Source organism: Oncorhynchus kisutch, linkage group LG14, assembly GCF_002021735.2.
Source record: "Oncorhynchus kisutch isolate 150728-3 linkage group LG14, Okis_V2, whole genome shotgun sequence".
NCBI lineage: Eukaryota > Metazoa > Chordata > Actinopteri > Salmoniformes > Salmonidae > Oncorhynchus > Oncorhynchus kisutch.
In genome coordinates this window covers 40896983-40912784 of record NC_034187.2, presented here as the reverse complement: position 1 = coordinate 40912784, position 15802 = coordinate 40896983, and the positions used below count along the sequence as shown (strand labels likewise).

The following is a 15802-nucleotide window of genomic DNA, read 5'->3' as shown; positions in this document are numbered from 1 at the left end:
TACGGTTGGGATGGTGTTCTTCGGCTTGCAAGCCTCCCCTTTTTCCTCCAAACATAACGATGGTCATTATGGCCAAACAGTTCTATTTTTGTTTCATCAGACCAGAGGACATTTCTCCAAAAAGTACAATATTTCTCCCCATATGCAGTTGCAAACCGTAGCCTGTTTTTTTATGGCAGTTTTGGAGCAGTGGCTTCTTCCTTGCTGAGCGGCCTTTCAGGTTATATCGATATAGGACTCGTTTTACTGTGGATATAGATACTTTGGTACCTGTTTCCTCCAGCATCTTCACAAAGGTCCTTTGCTGTTGTTCTGGGAATGAGTTGCACTTTTCGCACCAAAGTACATTCATCTCTAGGAGACAGAACGTGTCCCCTTCCTTAGCGGTATGATGGCTGCGTGGACACATGGTGTTTATACTTGCATACTATTGTTTGTACAGATGAACGTGGTACCTTCAGGCATTTGGAAATTGCTCCCAAGGGTGAACCAGACTTGTGGAGGTCTACAATTTTTTTTCAGCCAAGTTAGTGTATGTAAACTTCTGACCCACTGGAATTGTGATACAGTGAAATAATCTGTCTGTAAACAATTGTTGGAAAAATGACTTGTGTCATGCACAAAGTGGATGTCCTAACCGCCTTGCCAAAACTATACATTTGTGGAGTGGTTGAATAACGAGTTTTAATGACTCAAATCCAGAGTGTATGTAAACTTCCGTCTTCAACTGTATATCACAATCCATTTGTAGTAACTGTCATCCCTTTTTAACCTCACTAGCCTCCCACCTGGCCAACATCCAGTGAAATTGGATGTTGATAATCCAACCACGTTGTCAGATTTCAAAAAGGCTTTACAGCGAAAGCATACCATGCGATTATCTGAGAACAGCGCCCAGAAGACAAATCATTACAAACAGTAACAAGCCAAGTAGAGAAGTCACACAAGTCAGAAATAGTGATAAAATTAATCACTTACCTTTGATGATCTTCATATATTTGCACTCACAAGACTCCCATTTACTCAATAAATGTTTGTTTTGTTCGATAAAGTCCATGATTATATCCACAAACCTCCGTTTTGTTAGCGTGTTTTGTTCAATAATCAACTGTCTCAAACAACAACCGGTGAAATTGCAGAGCGTGAAACTCAAAACAGAAATTCTCATAATAAACATACATAAAAGATACAAATGTTATACACCAGCTTATAGATAAACTTCTTGTTAATCCTACCGCTGTGTCAGATTTCAAAATGGCTTTACGGCGAAAGCAAACCATGCGATTATCTGAGAACAGCGCCCAGCAGACAAATCATTACAAACAGTTAGCAGCCAAGAAGAGGAGTAACAAAAGTCAGAAATAAAGATAAAATGCATCACTTACCTTTGATCTTCATATGGTTGCACTCCGAAGACTCCATGTTACACAATAAATGTTCATTTTGTTCGATACTGTCCCTCTTTATGTCCAAAAACCTCAGTTTTGTTGGTGCATTTTGTTCAGCAATCCATTGGAACAAAGTGCGGTCACAACAGACAGACGAAAAATCAAAAAAGTACCATAAAAGTTCATAGAAACATGTCAAACGATGTTTAAAATTTTTAATTTTTAATTTTTTTATTTCACCTTTATTTAACCAGGTAGGCTAGTTGAGAACAAGTTCTCATTTGCAACTGCGACCTGGCCAAGATAAAGCAAAAAATCAATCCTAAGGTTGAATAAATAATCAATAATATTTCAACCGGACAAATGCTTCGTCAATAGAAAAGGAGAAACAAGAAAGACGCTCCTGATCACGTGCTGGACTCATGTCTGGAAATTTCCACTGTCCTCTCATTGAAAGTGCTGTATCTCCCTCATTTTTCAGAGTAAAGGCCTGAAACAATGCCTAAAGACTGGCCACGTGTAAAGGAAGCCATAGAGATCGTGATCTGGGTGCTAAGTATTTGTATGGTGGATAGGCTTTCAATGGAAAAACAGCCTTTCAAAATAATAGTACTTCCTGGATGGATTTTTCTCAGGTTTTCGACTGCTATAACAGTGCTGTTATACTCAGACATTATTTTAAAAGTTTTGGAAACTTTAGAGTGTTTTCTATCCAATTGTATGCATATCCGAGCATCTGGGCCTGAGTAGTAGGCAGTTTACTTTGGGCCCGCTTTTCATCCAAAATTCCGAATGCTGCTCCCTACCCTAGTGAAGTTAACATATATTTTCCCTTCTATATGCAGACTGAACAAAGTACCTTTGTATATTTACCCAAAGACCATGACCCAGGGAACCCATGATACAAAAACAACATGTTAAATAAAAAATAAACCAATTTGAATAACTAATCAACTTAGAATTACAACTCTTTATAACTCCCTAAGGAAGTAATAGTATCTCTAAGTAATGGTACACTTTGAATAGAGTCTGGTGTTTCTCATTCATTTTATAATTAAATCCCACCTGTTCAGATCTTTTAGTGAGATTGATCAGGCCTCACCAGAAAGTCAGGATTCAGTGCATTCGACACCATTAAAATATTTCCTCTCCTTTTTTTCCCCCTGTCCTTCAGAACCCATTTCACAACCTTCCACACATTTCCATTCTAGTGCATACCCAATTTAAAACTAAATTGAAAAGACCCCATCCAAAATAAATCCCACAGTATCAACACCAGTAACGCATATTCGTAACCAGTGTGTGTGTGTGTGTGTGCTGGTGAACTGTAGGTTCAGAACACACATGAATGGGCCTCACTTATCTGGAACACCATTTATGGCCTAATCCAGATACTTTTATACTTCAAACTGCCAAATATCACTAACTGCTCTCCTTACCCCAATCATTAAATGTTTATTTTAATCCACCCCATCCTTTATTTAGCATGTCTTAGACACGGCGACATTATCCTGTCACCGAGTCTAACAATTCACTGGTCTCTTTTCCCATGATTCTCCGTAACCACCGCACAACATAAAAAAAATTCAATAAAAAAACTAAATTAACTTTAGGTTTGGTAACCCCTATACTAATTCCTTGTGACCCCTCCAACCTTTTGTCCATTCTAGAAATCTATTTCAGAATAAGACGACATGAAATATGTATCTATTTCCAAATAAAACCACATAAAATGTCTCATGAGATCATATAACCCCCCACGGCTTTCTGAGTTTGCAAGGAGTGTTTGGCCATATAATTAAATGTGTTACCTTTAGAATCCATTCCCCTGGCATTTCGCCTAGATTCTTCAACCCAAAATACATTTTCCTGTGGCAGATTTAGCCAATTTCTCATCGTAAGGAATCTGCGATATTTGATCCCTGGCCTCTACTAAAAAGTTAGGTAAGGCGTGATCTCATACGTCTACCTTCACGTAGAAATTGTAATCTATATGAACCACGTAACGATCGAACCGAGGCTACACACCGATATGTGACATTTCCTCTCCTGCTTCTCTCAAAAGGATTTGTTGTTGCTCTTTTGAAAACAATGCAAACGCTTGCCTGTCAGCATTTTCACTGATTACAGCAGGCTCCATACCCACTTTACACTCCCTTTTCCAATTACCAAAAGCCCCACCGAAAACAAGACTCTGTCTACCTACGCTTTGACGTTTTTCCACTACGTTTCTTTGGTTTACCTTGGCCATTGAAACTATTGTTAGTCATTTTCCCTATGGTCCTATTACCCCTCGCACATCTGCGAAGTGAGCAGAGTTATATTCTACTCTCAAACATCCTGCCCTATTTCATCCACTACCCCCGCAGTGACTCTTTTGATCACAGGGTTCAAACCTGTCATCAAAGCAGAAGTGCAAATTCTATCAATGCACTCCTGTCTATAATACACACCTTCTATGAACTATTTTCCAAGGTAGCACTACCCTCTTCCCCGGATTACAATTAATTGGTCACGGCACTTAATACCTTGTATTAGAACCGTTATTATAGCGCCTGCAAATGTATTACTGGAGAATACGGATGACTTAATGTCTTATTCCAGTATTTCCTCAAATATCACTATTATTGATAACCCATATTTCCACATAATCTCTCATGGTTCACCACCCCAACAGGGCATAAAACTAACCTCTCTTTCACACACACACTCACACCCTGCGCTCTCACAGCCACTGCAACTGTGCTTCCACCCTTCTTACAGGTCTGGCCAATAAACCGTTAGACTAGGGTTTTACCCTCCACAGGACAACCCTGTTGTCACGTTCTGACCTTAGTTCCTTTATTTAGTCTTTGTGTTAGTTTGGTCAGGGTGTGAGTTGGGGTGGGGAGTCTATGTTCTTTTTTCTATGATGTATTTCTGTGTTTGGCCTGGTATGGTTTTCAATCAGAGGCAAGTGTCGATTGTTGTCTCTGATTGAGAATCATACTTAGCTAGCCTGTTTTCCCACTTTTAGTTGTGGGTGATTATTTTCTGTTTAGTGTTTCTTCATCACCTTACAGGACTGTTTCAGGTTTTCGTTTATTCACGTTGTTGTTCTGTTCGGTGTTCAGTTGTTTCATTAAAATAATGGACACTTACCACGCTGCGCATTGCTACTCCTCTTCTTCCACCAACGACAGCCGTTACACCTGTTCAGGACTTCCCCCCTCTATATGAAATTTGGCCCTCCACAGATCTATTCTGCTCAGGACTTACTCTTGAAATTTTACCCTCCACAGGAACTCTCCTGCTCGGGACTTATGTGACTTACCCTCCACAGATCTATTCTGCTCGGGACTTACTCCAAATTTATAGCAGTCACATGAACTAACCCAATCGGGATTTACCCTCTAGGACTTACCCTACAGGTACCAACCAGCTCGATTTTACCTTCCGGGATTTACCCTCTACTTTATAGTACTAGCAGGAACCAACCTACTAGGGATTTACCCCCTAGGACTTACCCTACAGATACCAACCTTCCGGGACTTACCATTTCACATTCTCAAAACCCAACAACACCAAGAGTTGTCTGTATTGAGGGACTACCGGTCATTACGTGTCTACCTGTCCATTAAAATACCAGGCTCATCAGTAGGTACAAGTACTCTGATGGGCCATACGGAGAATTTTCCTTCTCCCCTTACTCATACCCCTCTCCATGCCATCCTGCTGTGGGGTGAACAGTCAAAATCTCTCCGGGTACTCGTTGACTCTGGGGCCGATGAGAGTTTCATGGACACTACCCTGGTGTCAGAGCTGGGTATCCCCATTCAGCCCCTCTCCATTCCCATGGACGTCAGAGCGCTGGATGGGTGCTCGATAGGCAGAGTCGCCCACAATACTACTCCTATCAACCTGCCAGTGTAAGGGAACCACACTGAGTCCATGCAGTTCATGCTCATCAAGTCTCCTCCAGTACCCGTGGTATTGAGTTTTTCATTGCTCCAGTGACACAATCCTCTTATCGATTGGACTGCTGGTGCTATCATGGGCTGGAGCCCATTCTGCCATGCTCATTGCCTGAAGTCGGCGCAGCCTGCCCCGGGACATCTTCCTGTGGGCTCGGAGGAAGCCTCGGACCTCTCCAGGTACGGGTCTACGACTGTGTGATCGACCTTCTCTTCTGCTATGAGACTCGAAATTGACCTCAGGTACATCCTGTTTCCATTGATCATCCTTGAGATGTTTCTACAACTAGATTGGAGTCCACTTGTGGTAAATACAACTGATTTGGAAAGTAAAAACAGTATTTTAGACATTTTTGCTAATGTATAAAAAAAAAAAAAAAAAATAGAAGTACCTTATTTACATAACTATTCAGACCCCTTTCAGTCCACCTGTCGTAAATTCAATTGATTGGACATGATTTGGAAAGGAACACAGCTGTCTTTATAAGGTCCCACAGTTGACAATGCATGTCAGAGCAAAAACCAAGCCATGAGGTCGAAGGAATTTTCACTAGAGCTCCGAAATAGGATTGTGTCGAGGCATAGATCTGGGGAAGGGTACCAACAATTCTGCAGCATTTAAGGTCCCCAAGAACACAGTGTCCGTAATCATTCTTGAATGTAATAAGTTTGGACTTGAACCCGATCAAACATCTCTGGAGAGATCAAATCAAAGTTTATTTGTCACGTGCGCCAAATAAAACAGGTGTAGACCTAGCCAATAGTGCAAAAAAGGTATTAGGTGAACAATAGGTAGGTAAAGAAATAAAAAAAAACAGTAAAAAAGACAGGCTATATACAGTAGCGAGGGTATAAAAGTAGCGAGGCTACATACAGACACCGGTTAGTCAGGCTGATTGAGGTAGTAGGTACATGTGACTATGCATATATGATGAACAGAGAGTAGCAGTAGCGTAAAAGAGGGGTTGGCGGGTGGTGGGTGGGACACAATGCCCGGTTAGCCAGTGTGCGGGAGCAGGGGTTGGTCGGCCCAATTGAGGTAGTATGTACATGAGTGTATAGGTATAGTGACTATGCATACATGATAAACAGAGTAGCAGCAGAGTAAAAAGAGGGGTTGGGGGGGGGTGCAAATAGTCCGGGTAGCCATGTGATTACCTGTTCAGGAGTCTTATGGCTTGGAGGTAAAAACTGTTGAGAGGCCTTTTTGTCCTAGACTTGGCACTCCGGTACCGCTTGCCATGCGGTAGTAGAGAGAACAGTCTATGACTGGGGTGGCTGGGGTCCTTCCTCTGACACAGAGGTCCTGGAGGTCCTGGATGGCAGGCAGCTTAGCCCCAGTGATGTCCTGGGCCGTACGCACCCTTTGTAGTGCCTTGCGGTCAGAGGCTGAGCATTTGCCGTACCAGGCAGTGATGCAACCAGTCAGGAATGCTCTTGATGTTGCAGCTGTAGAACCTTTTGAGGATCTCAGGACCCATGCCAAATGTTTTTAGTTTCCTGAGAGGGAATATGCTTTGTCGTGCCCTCTTCACGTCTTGTTGTGTTTGGACCATTCTAGTTTGTTGTTGATGTGGACACCAAGGAACTTGAAGCTCTCAACCTGCCCCGTCGATGAAAATGGGGGCATGCTCAGTCCTCCTTTTCCTATAGTCCACAATCATCTCCTTAGTCTTGGTTACGTTGAGGGATAGGTTGTTATTCTGGCACCACCCGGCCAGGTCTCTGACCTCCTCCCTATAGGCCGTCTCGTCATTGTCGGTGATCAGGCCTACCACTATTGTGTCGTCTGCAAACTTAATGATGGTGTTGGAGTCATGCCCGGCCATGCAGTCGTGGGTGAACAGAGAGTACAGGAGGGGACTGAGCATGCACCCCTGGGGAGCTCCAGTGTTGAGGATCAGCGTCGCAAATGTGTTGCTACCTACTTTCACCACCTGGGGGCGGCCCGTTAGGAAGTCCAGGATCCAGTTGCAGAGGGAGGTGTTTAGTCCCAGGGTCCTTAGCTTAGTGTTGAGCTTTTAGGGTACTGTGGTGTTGAACGCTCAATGAATAGCATTCTCACATAAGTGTCCCTTTTGTCCAGGTGGGAAAGGCCAGTGTGGAGTGGAATAGAGATTGCATCATCTGTGGATCTGTTTGGTTGGTATGCAAATTGGAGTTGGTGTAGGGTTTCTGGGATAATGGTGTTGATGTGAGCCATTACCAACCTTTCAAAGCACTTCATGGCCACAGACGTGAGTGCTATGGGTCTGTAGTCATTTAGGCAGGTTGCATTTGTGTTCTTGGGCACAGGGACTATGGTGGTCTGCTTGAAACATGTTGGCTTTACAGACTCAATCAGGGACATGTTGAAAATGTCAGTGAAGACACCTGCTAGTTGGTCAGCACATGCCCAGAGCACTCGCCCTGGTAATCCATCTGGCCCCGCAGCCTTGTGTATGTTGACCTGTTTAAAGGTCTTACTCACGTCGGCTACGGAGAGCGTGATCACACAGTCGTCCGGAACAGCTGATGCTCATGCATGCCTCAGTGTTGCTTGCCTCGAAGCGAGCCTAGAAGTGATTTGGCTCATCTGGTAGGCTCGTGTCACTGGGCAGCTCGCGGCTGTGCTTCCCTATGTAGTCTGAAAATAGCTGTGCATCCAACCTTACAGAGCTTGAGAGGAACTGCAGAGAAGAATGAGAGAAACTCCCCAAATACAGATGTGCCAAGCGTGTAGCATCATAACAACAAAGACTTGAGGCTGTAATTGCTGCCAAAGGTGCTTTAATCGGGATAGGGGGCAGTATTTTCACGTCCAGATGAAAAGCGTGCCCAAAGTAAACTGCCTGCTACTCAGGCCCAGAAGCTGGGATATGCATATAATTAGTAGATTTAGATGGCAAACACTCTAAAGTTTCTAAAACTGTTTGAATAATGTCTGTGAGTATAACAGAACTTATATGGCAGGCGAAAACCTGAGAGAAATCCATTCAGGAAAAAAATTGGGGTCACTCTCTTTTAAATGGGGTTTCTATGTGGATCTAGAATTCTGTGCCACTTGCTTGCAGTTCCTATCACTTCCACTGGATGTCAACAGTCTTTAGAAATTGGTTGATGTCTGTGAGTATAACAGAACTCATATGGCAGGCGAAAACCTGAGAGAAATCCATTCAGGAAAAAAATTGAGGTCACTCTCTTTTAAATGGGGTTTCTATGTGGATCTAGAATTCTGTGCCACTTGCTTGCAGTTCCTATCGCTTCCACTGGATGTCAACAGTCTTTAGAAATTGGTTGATGATTTTCCTTTGAGAAATGAAGAAGTAGGGCTGTTCAGAACAAATGTCGAGTCTAGTGTACTGTTTGTTAGGGACGCGCGACCTGAAACCTCGCTCCACTTTGTTTTCATCCGCTATTGAACACAGTTTATCCCGTCTTAAATTTGATTGATTATTTACGTTAAAAACCTAAAGCTGTATTAGGAAAGTTGTTTGAAATGTTTGGAACAAGTTTACAGGTAACTTATTAGATATTTTGTAGTCATGTTGCGCAAGTTGGAACCAGTGTTTTTCTGGATCAAATGCGCCAAATAAATATACATTTTGGAGATAAATCAATGGAATTTATCAAACAAAAGGACAGTTTGTGATGTTTATGGGACATATTGGATTGCCAACAAAAGAAGCTCTTCAAAAGTAAGGCCTGAATTATATCGTTATTTCTGCGTTTTGTGTCGTGCCTGGCGGGTTGAAATATGAATGCCATGTGTTTGTTTGGTGGGGTGCTATCCTCAGATAATCGCATTTGCTTTCGCCGTAAAGCCTTTTTGAAATCTGACACGTTGCCTGTATTAACAACAAGTGTAGCTTTAATTTGGTGTATTGCATGTGTGATTTCATGAAAGTTTAATATTTATAGCATTTGAATTTGGAGCTCGATGTTGTCGAGGGGTTCCGCTAGCGGAATGTCTAGCCGTAACAGGTTTTTAACAACGTAAAGCAAAAGAAATCTACAAAAACTGTTTTTTGCTTTGTAAATGTAATATATTACAGTTAAAAATATATATTTTTTACACATTTTCAAACATTTCTAAAAACCTGTTTTTGCTTTATCATTGTGGGCTATTGTGGGGTACGATTTTATACATTTTAGAATAAGGCTGGAAAAAGTCAAGGGGTCTGAATACTTTCCAAATGCACTGGACCACACTGTGTATATATATTATTATATATATATACAGATATTTAATACAGACTACATCAAAAATAAGTGAGAATTTACAAAATTATCCTATGGATAATGATCATTTTCTGGGGGAAAAAGTATAGGTCTGAAAACATAAATTTGCACCTCCTTTTTTCATTTAGGCCAAGGCTCAGGCAGCCAAGTGGACACAATGCTCTTTGGCTCATCTCAGTCACAAATAGGAATAACTTTGCATCTGTTTCTGATTAATAAGCAATGCCATGCTGGTGAGTGGAAACATTCAAATAAACCCATTCCTGAAACGTAGGCTGTCATATCACAGGAAAATATACCACATTCACACAGATTTGCACGAAGTGGGCAGTTTTTTGTCACTTCAAGTCCCAAAACATCATACTTTGACTAAAACATTGACTTATTGACTTAGATCTTTGTGTAGTATCATGGGTAAGCTCTGGCCATCGTCTCTCAGCTCGAAAAAGTACATATCTACTGGTGTGGACATTTAAGTGTAATTTTTCTCCCCCCCCTACCTCCCTCCTTCCATCCCTTCCTCCCTCAGACTGGCTCTCTGGAAGGCCAGCACTACAGGAAGACCAATAAGCTGGTGTCCCTCAGTGAGCAGCAGCTGGTTGACTGCTCCAGCGAGTTCGGCAACATGGGCTGCATGGGCGGTCTCATGGACCAGGCCTTTGAGTACATCAAGTCCTTGGCCCCTGGAGGCCTGGACACTGAGGACTCGTATGCCTACCATGCTGAGGTGAGCATTGAACAGTGGGCACGGTTGTGTTCATTAGGACCACACGTTTAAAAACTTTTCAGTTAATTTTCTTCCATTTGGTACCTAATGAATACACCCCAGATCTTGATAGAAGTTGTCTTTAGGTACAGATTTGCAACAGATGGGCTTTAGGGAGAGCCAATGGTTAAGCATTAGAAATGAGAAATGCCAAACTGACCTTAGATCAGTGTATAGATAGGATCAAATTCATCCTTCTTTCACGCCAGCCCACATCAGCCCCACACAGAGCAGTAGTAGGCTGCAGGGTTAGGCTCAATTCACAATTTAAATGAGAATGCCTCATAAATTCCGATTCAATTCTTGAATTTGAATTTAATTTGAATTGAAGTGAAATTAAATTAAATTTGAATTATTCTATTCCGTAATAGGTGTAGTATCTGCAAGAATGAACTGTCAGATTCAATGAAATTCATGTTCTATGACTGAGTGGAATTTATTTTAATTGCACTGAATTAATTTCTACTTCCTGTCACTCAAATTCTACATCTTGTGGGGTGTGGCCATTTCAATTCTAATTCAATTCATGAATTGGAGTCAATTCCAACATTCTGAATTGACCCCCTCCTGACTCAAGGAAGAAGCACAACAGTGACATCTAGTGCAAATGCTTAGTGGTGCAATATAATCAGAAGACAATGAGCAGACAGTTGAGAGCATTATTTTACAATTACACGTTTAGGTGTGAATATAATATATGTGCTTACTTATACTAGTTCATGCTATTTTTGGCAATAATATGCTATTTTTGGCCAATTTTAAGAATACTTAATATTTTAACATACAGTCTAAATAATGCTTTTCTACTGCACTTTTGCCGTAAACAATTAGCAACTACATTTCTAAAGTGTATATTTAACAATGTCTTTCTATGACAGGACAAGAAGTGCCACTACAAGCCAGACAGTCTGGGTGCCACCTGCACCAAGTACATTGACATGACCAGCGGTGACGAGAGCGCCCTGCAGCAGGCCGTGGCCACCGTCGGACCTGTGTCTGTAGCCATTGATGCTGCTATTGATGCTGTCTTTTTTTTAGACATGCCTCTTTCCAGATGAATTAGGTAAGACCTTTTAAGAACCGGCTCTCTCTAGATGAATCAAATGAGTCTTTTTAATACACGACTTTCTCCAACCTGGACCTACACTTGTCATCTTGGTCAAACTTTAAACAAACTATAACTTATAAAGTGTAATAAACCCTTCATAAACCCTTTATAAACCATTTATAACCTTAACCCTTTAGCTAATAACAGGTTGTGACATCTGGTTCTTTAACAAATGTGGCATTGGTTTTATACTACCCTTTAATTAGTATGAAATTTTCTCATGAATGATTTCTGAAGCATTTATGTAGGTAGGACTTATAAAGGGCTTATGAAAGCTTCATTGAGACTCCATAAGTTATGGTTCATAACTGTGTACTGAATGATCTGTGACTTGTTATCTTCTTTCTTAGATGTACAATAATACTCCCTGTGTGTTTTGTACATTGAAAGCAATGTATTGACTTGGGCGTCAACAGTCATGATACATATCCTTTGCAAAATATTACATATGTGACACATATAAACTGATACCAGGCTGATTGTGTCTACAGTATATTGAGAATAACTGAATGGTTGTTCATTCCGAGGTGTCTATGATGAGCCAGACTGCAGCAGCGATCAGATGGATCATGGTGTGCTGGCTGTGGGCTATGGCACTAGTGATGATGGCCAGGACTACTGGCTGGTGAAGAACAGGTAAACAACATGCTGTATGAAATCAACCTAGTCCTATCTGATTGGTCAAGAGCAACCATAAGCCAATGGTGTTGCAGTTGCATTTCCTAATCTCAGCACTGTCAGAGATGGGCTCTCTTGTGTTTGCTTGATGTGTGTGTTCTAGCTGGGGCTTTGACTGGGGAGATAAGGGCTACATAATGATGTCCAGGAATAAGCACAACAAGTGTGGCATCGCCACGGCTTCCAGCTACCCCCTGGTCTAAGGGTGAGTCTTGCGGGCATCAGTGTTTATTACAACTACTGTATATCTATACTCGCTTACTATCTCATTAGTTACCATAGCATTAGATCACAACTATATCTATAGTTTAATAACCAAGGGCTCTATTCAATCCGTATTGCGGAAGTTCAGCTTGACTGAAATTTGAAGGCAATTTTCCTGTGTTAGTGGAGTCTTCATCCACTGCTTTAATGACCTTTACATTTCTATCGCGCAATCGGTAACGCTTCAGCGATACAGATTAAATAGACCCTACTAGCAGTGTCTATCCCAACTACATATGACTCAAATGATAAACATGATCAGCTGATATTAAACTACAGCTTTACTGTGTATACTCCCTCCCAGACAGAGGGGCCTTTGTGTACTGAGTAAACATTCCTATTGGATTGAAGCAGATCCAGAAGTAAACAAAACGTATATACTTTGCAAGGCCAAAAGTTAATTCCGTTTGGCAATTCAGCAGACATTTTCCCACAAACATATCAAAGCAACTTAATCATTGTCATGCACAGTGATTCATCTTCATTTAAGACAGTTTCCCACAGCATGAAAATAATCCTGCAGCAACAGGATATGTTAATTGTTATTTGGATGGAAAATCCTTGTAGGGGTTGATACAAAACGAAAATCTAGTCTGAAATTTCAAAGTGGAAATTACAAACGTCAGAAGTTTTTTAAAACATCAAAGACACTACAAGTTCCCCTGCAACAGGGTGATCAAATGAAAGGGGAATTTCACCATGGGGAATTTGGCCATGTTTTCATCATTGCCCAGAAGGAAGGTGGGTCTGAGCTTCGCACGCTGAATGATCCACCCTATGACGGCTTCTGGTATATTAATGGGGGGGGGGGGGGGGGGGGGGGGCTCTATGTGATACTGATCACACTCCAGACGTAGGATCTTAATTTGAGCCAGTTTGCTACAGCAGGAAAATTATCTTGCAGCATTTCCAGTATTTATGCTGCAGTAGTTTATGTGTCGGGGGGCTGGGGTCAGTTTGTTATATCTGGAGTACTTCTCCTGTCCTATTCGGTGTCCTGTGTGAATCTAAGTGTGCGTTCTCTAATTCTCTCCTTCTCTCTTTCTTTCTCTCTCTCGGAGGACCTGAGCCCTAGGACCATGCCCCAGGACTACCTGACATGATGACTCCTTGCTGTCCCCAGTCCACCTGGCCATGCTGCTGTTCCAGTTTCAACTGACCTGAGCCCTAGGACCATGCCCCAGGACTACCTGACATGATGACTCCTTGCTGTCCCCAGTCTACCTGGCCATGCTGCTGCTCCAGTTTCAACTTCCACCTGACTGTGCTGCTGCTCTAGTTTCAACTGTTCTGCCTTATTATTATTCGACCATGCTGGTCATTTATGAACATTGAACATCTTGACCATGTTCTGTTATAATCTCCACCCGGCACATCCAGAAGAGGACTGGCCACCCCACATAGCCTGGTTCCTCTCTAGGTTTCTTCCTAGGTATTGGCCTTTCTAGGGAGTTTTTCCTAGCCACCGTGCTTCTCCACCTGCATTGCTTGCTGTTTGGGGTTTTAGGCTGGGTTTCTGTACAGCACTTTGAGATATCAGCTGATGTACGAAGGGCTATATAAATAAATTTGATTTGATTTGATTTGATCAGGAAATGTGAATTATTATGTGGATTCTAATTAATGGATTTTTTTTTGTAGAGACTGATACATTTTACATCAGGGCAAATCAAGTCTGACATTTTTAAGTGGAAATTACAAACTTTAGAATACTTTTTAAACCTTGAATACACTACAAGTTTGCATTTCCTGCTAAGCAGGAAAATTCTCATCGACAAAACAGTGTTCAAATTAAGATCCTACATCTGTTTACATTTTTGTGCATGTTGATCTTGTTCGATAAAGCCATTGGACGTCTTTCTGTGATGTTCCTATTGGCGGATGAATTGCTAAATTAACAAGCCGACACACATTTTTTTCTGGTCTCTGAAAGACTACAACTCGTGTGGGGTGGTGCCTTGTGCTCTGGGCCCCATCTCTCACCCACAGCAGGCTTTTTTGAAAGGGAGGCAGACACTAACAGCACTATCCTTTGGGCAAAATTGAAAGAACTGACCAGACTGCAATGACTTCAAGTGATTCCTCTCATCAACACGAATTTGACAATGGAGCATTTTTTAAATGTTCATTTGGCTCCATGGTGACATTCAACCATAGATATTTCAACCGGAAGAGGATTCAAAACAAATAGTTGGATTTAGCTAGAAGCTGAGCTACAGCTGATGCCAGCAGCAAGAGGGCAGATGACAAATCCGGTGGCTAGCTAAGTAAGTTATTCTTACTGCAAGCCACCTCGCTAGCTAACTTTAGATTAACTACTAAAACCCATTTTGTGTATTGCTGACTAACGTTAACATACTACTATATTACAGTAGGGGGAAATTCTTCTTATTAGTAAAATCTCTTCTCTTTTTAGTCGTAGATACAGGGCATTCGGAAAGTATTTAGACCCTTTGACCTTTTCCACATTTTGTTATGTTACAGCCTTATTCTGAAATTGATTCAATTCCTTTTTTTCTTCATCAATCTACACACAATACCTCAGAATGACAACGTGAAAACAGGTTTAAGAAATTTTAGCAAATGTATAAAAAATACATAAATACCTTATTTACATAAATATTCAGACCCTTTGTTATGAGACTCGAAATTGAGCTCAGGTGCATCCTGTTTCCATTGATCACCCTTGGGATGTTTCTACAACTTGATTGGAGTCCACCTGTGGTATATTCAATTGATTGGACATGATTTGGAAAGGCACACAACTGTCTACATAAGGTCCCACAGTTGACAGTGCATGTCAGAGCAAAAACCAAAATGTCTGCAGCGTTGATAGTCCCCAAGATCACAGTGACCTCTATCATTCTTAAATGGAAGAATTTTGGAACCACCAACTCTTCTTAGAGCTGACCGCTCGGCCAAGGTGAGCAATCGGGAGAGAAGGGCCTTGTTCAGTGAGGTGACCAAGAACCTGATGGTCCCTCTGACAGAGCTCTAGAGTTTCTCTGTGGAGATGGGAGAACCTTCCAGAAGGACAACCATCTCTGCAGCACTCCACTATTCAGGCCTTTATAGTACAGTAGAGTGGTCAGGCGGAAGCCACTCCTCAGTAAAAGGCACATGACTGTGCCAAAGGCACCTAAAGGACTCTTAGACCCTGAGATTAGCTGGTCTGATGAATCCAAGGTCGAACTCTTTGGCCAAGTCTGGACGTGACAGTGAAACATGGTGGCAGCATCATGCTGAGGGGATGTTTTTCAGTGGCAGGGATTGGGAGACTAGTCAGGATCGAGGGAAAGGTGAATGGAGCAAAGTACAGAGAGATACTTGATGAAAATCTGCTCCAAAGTGCTCAGGACTTAGGATTGGGGCAAACGTTCGCCTTCCAACAGAACAACAACCCTAAACACACAGCCAAGACAGC

General features: G+C 41.9%; 1 protein-coding gene across 1 annotated transcript in view; it reads left to right on the top strand.

The window, feature by feature from the left end:
• LOC109904495 (cathepsin L1-like) overlaps positions 1–13062 on the top strand; it is a 29047-nt gene extending 15985 nt beyond the window's left edge. The window contains exons 3-7 of the mRNA XM_031789209.1: positions 5118–5228; positions 10092–10289; positions 11207–11367; positions 11959–12072; positions 12218–13062. Coding sequence (XP_031645069.1) covers positions 5118–5228; positions 10092–10289; positions 11207–11367; positions 11959–12072; positions 12218–12317 — 684 coding nt within the window. The 3' untranslated portion in view covers positions 12318–13062. The remainder of the gene's footprint in view (positions 1–5117; positions 5229–10091; positions 10290–11206; positions 11368–11958; positions 12073–12217) is intronic.
• The last annotated feature ends 2740 nt before the right edge of the window (positions 13063–15802 follow it).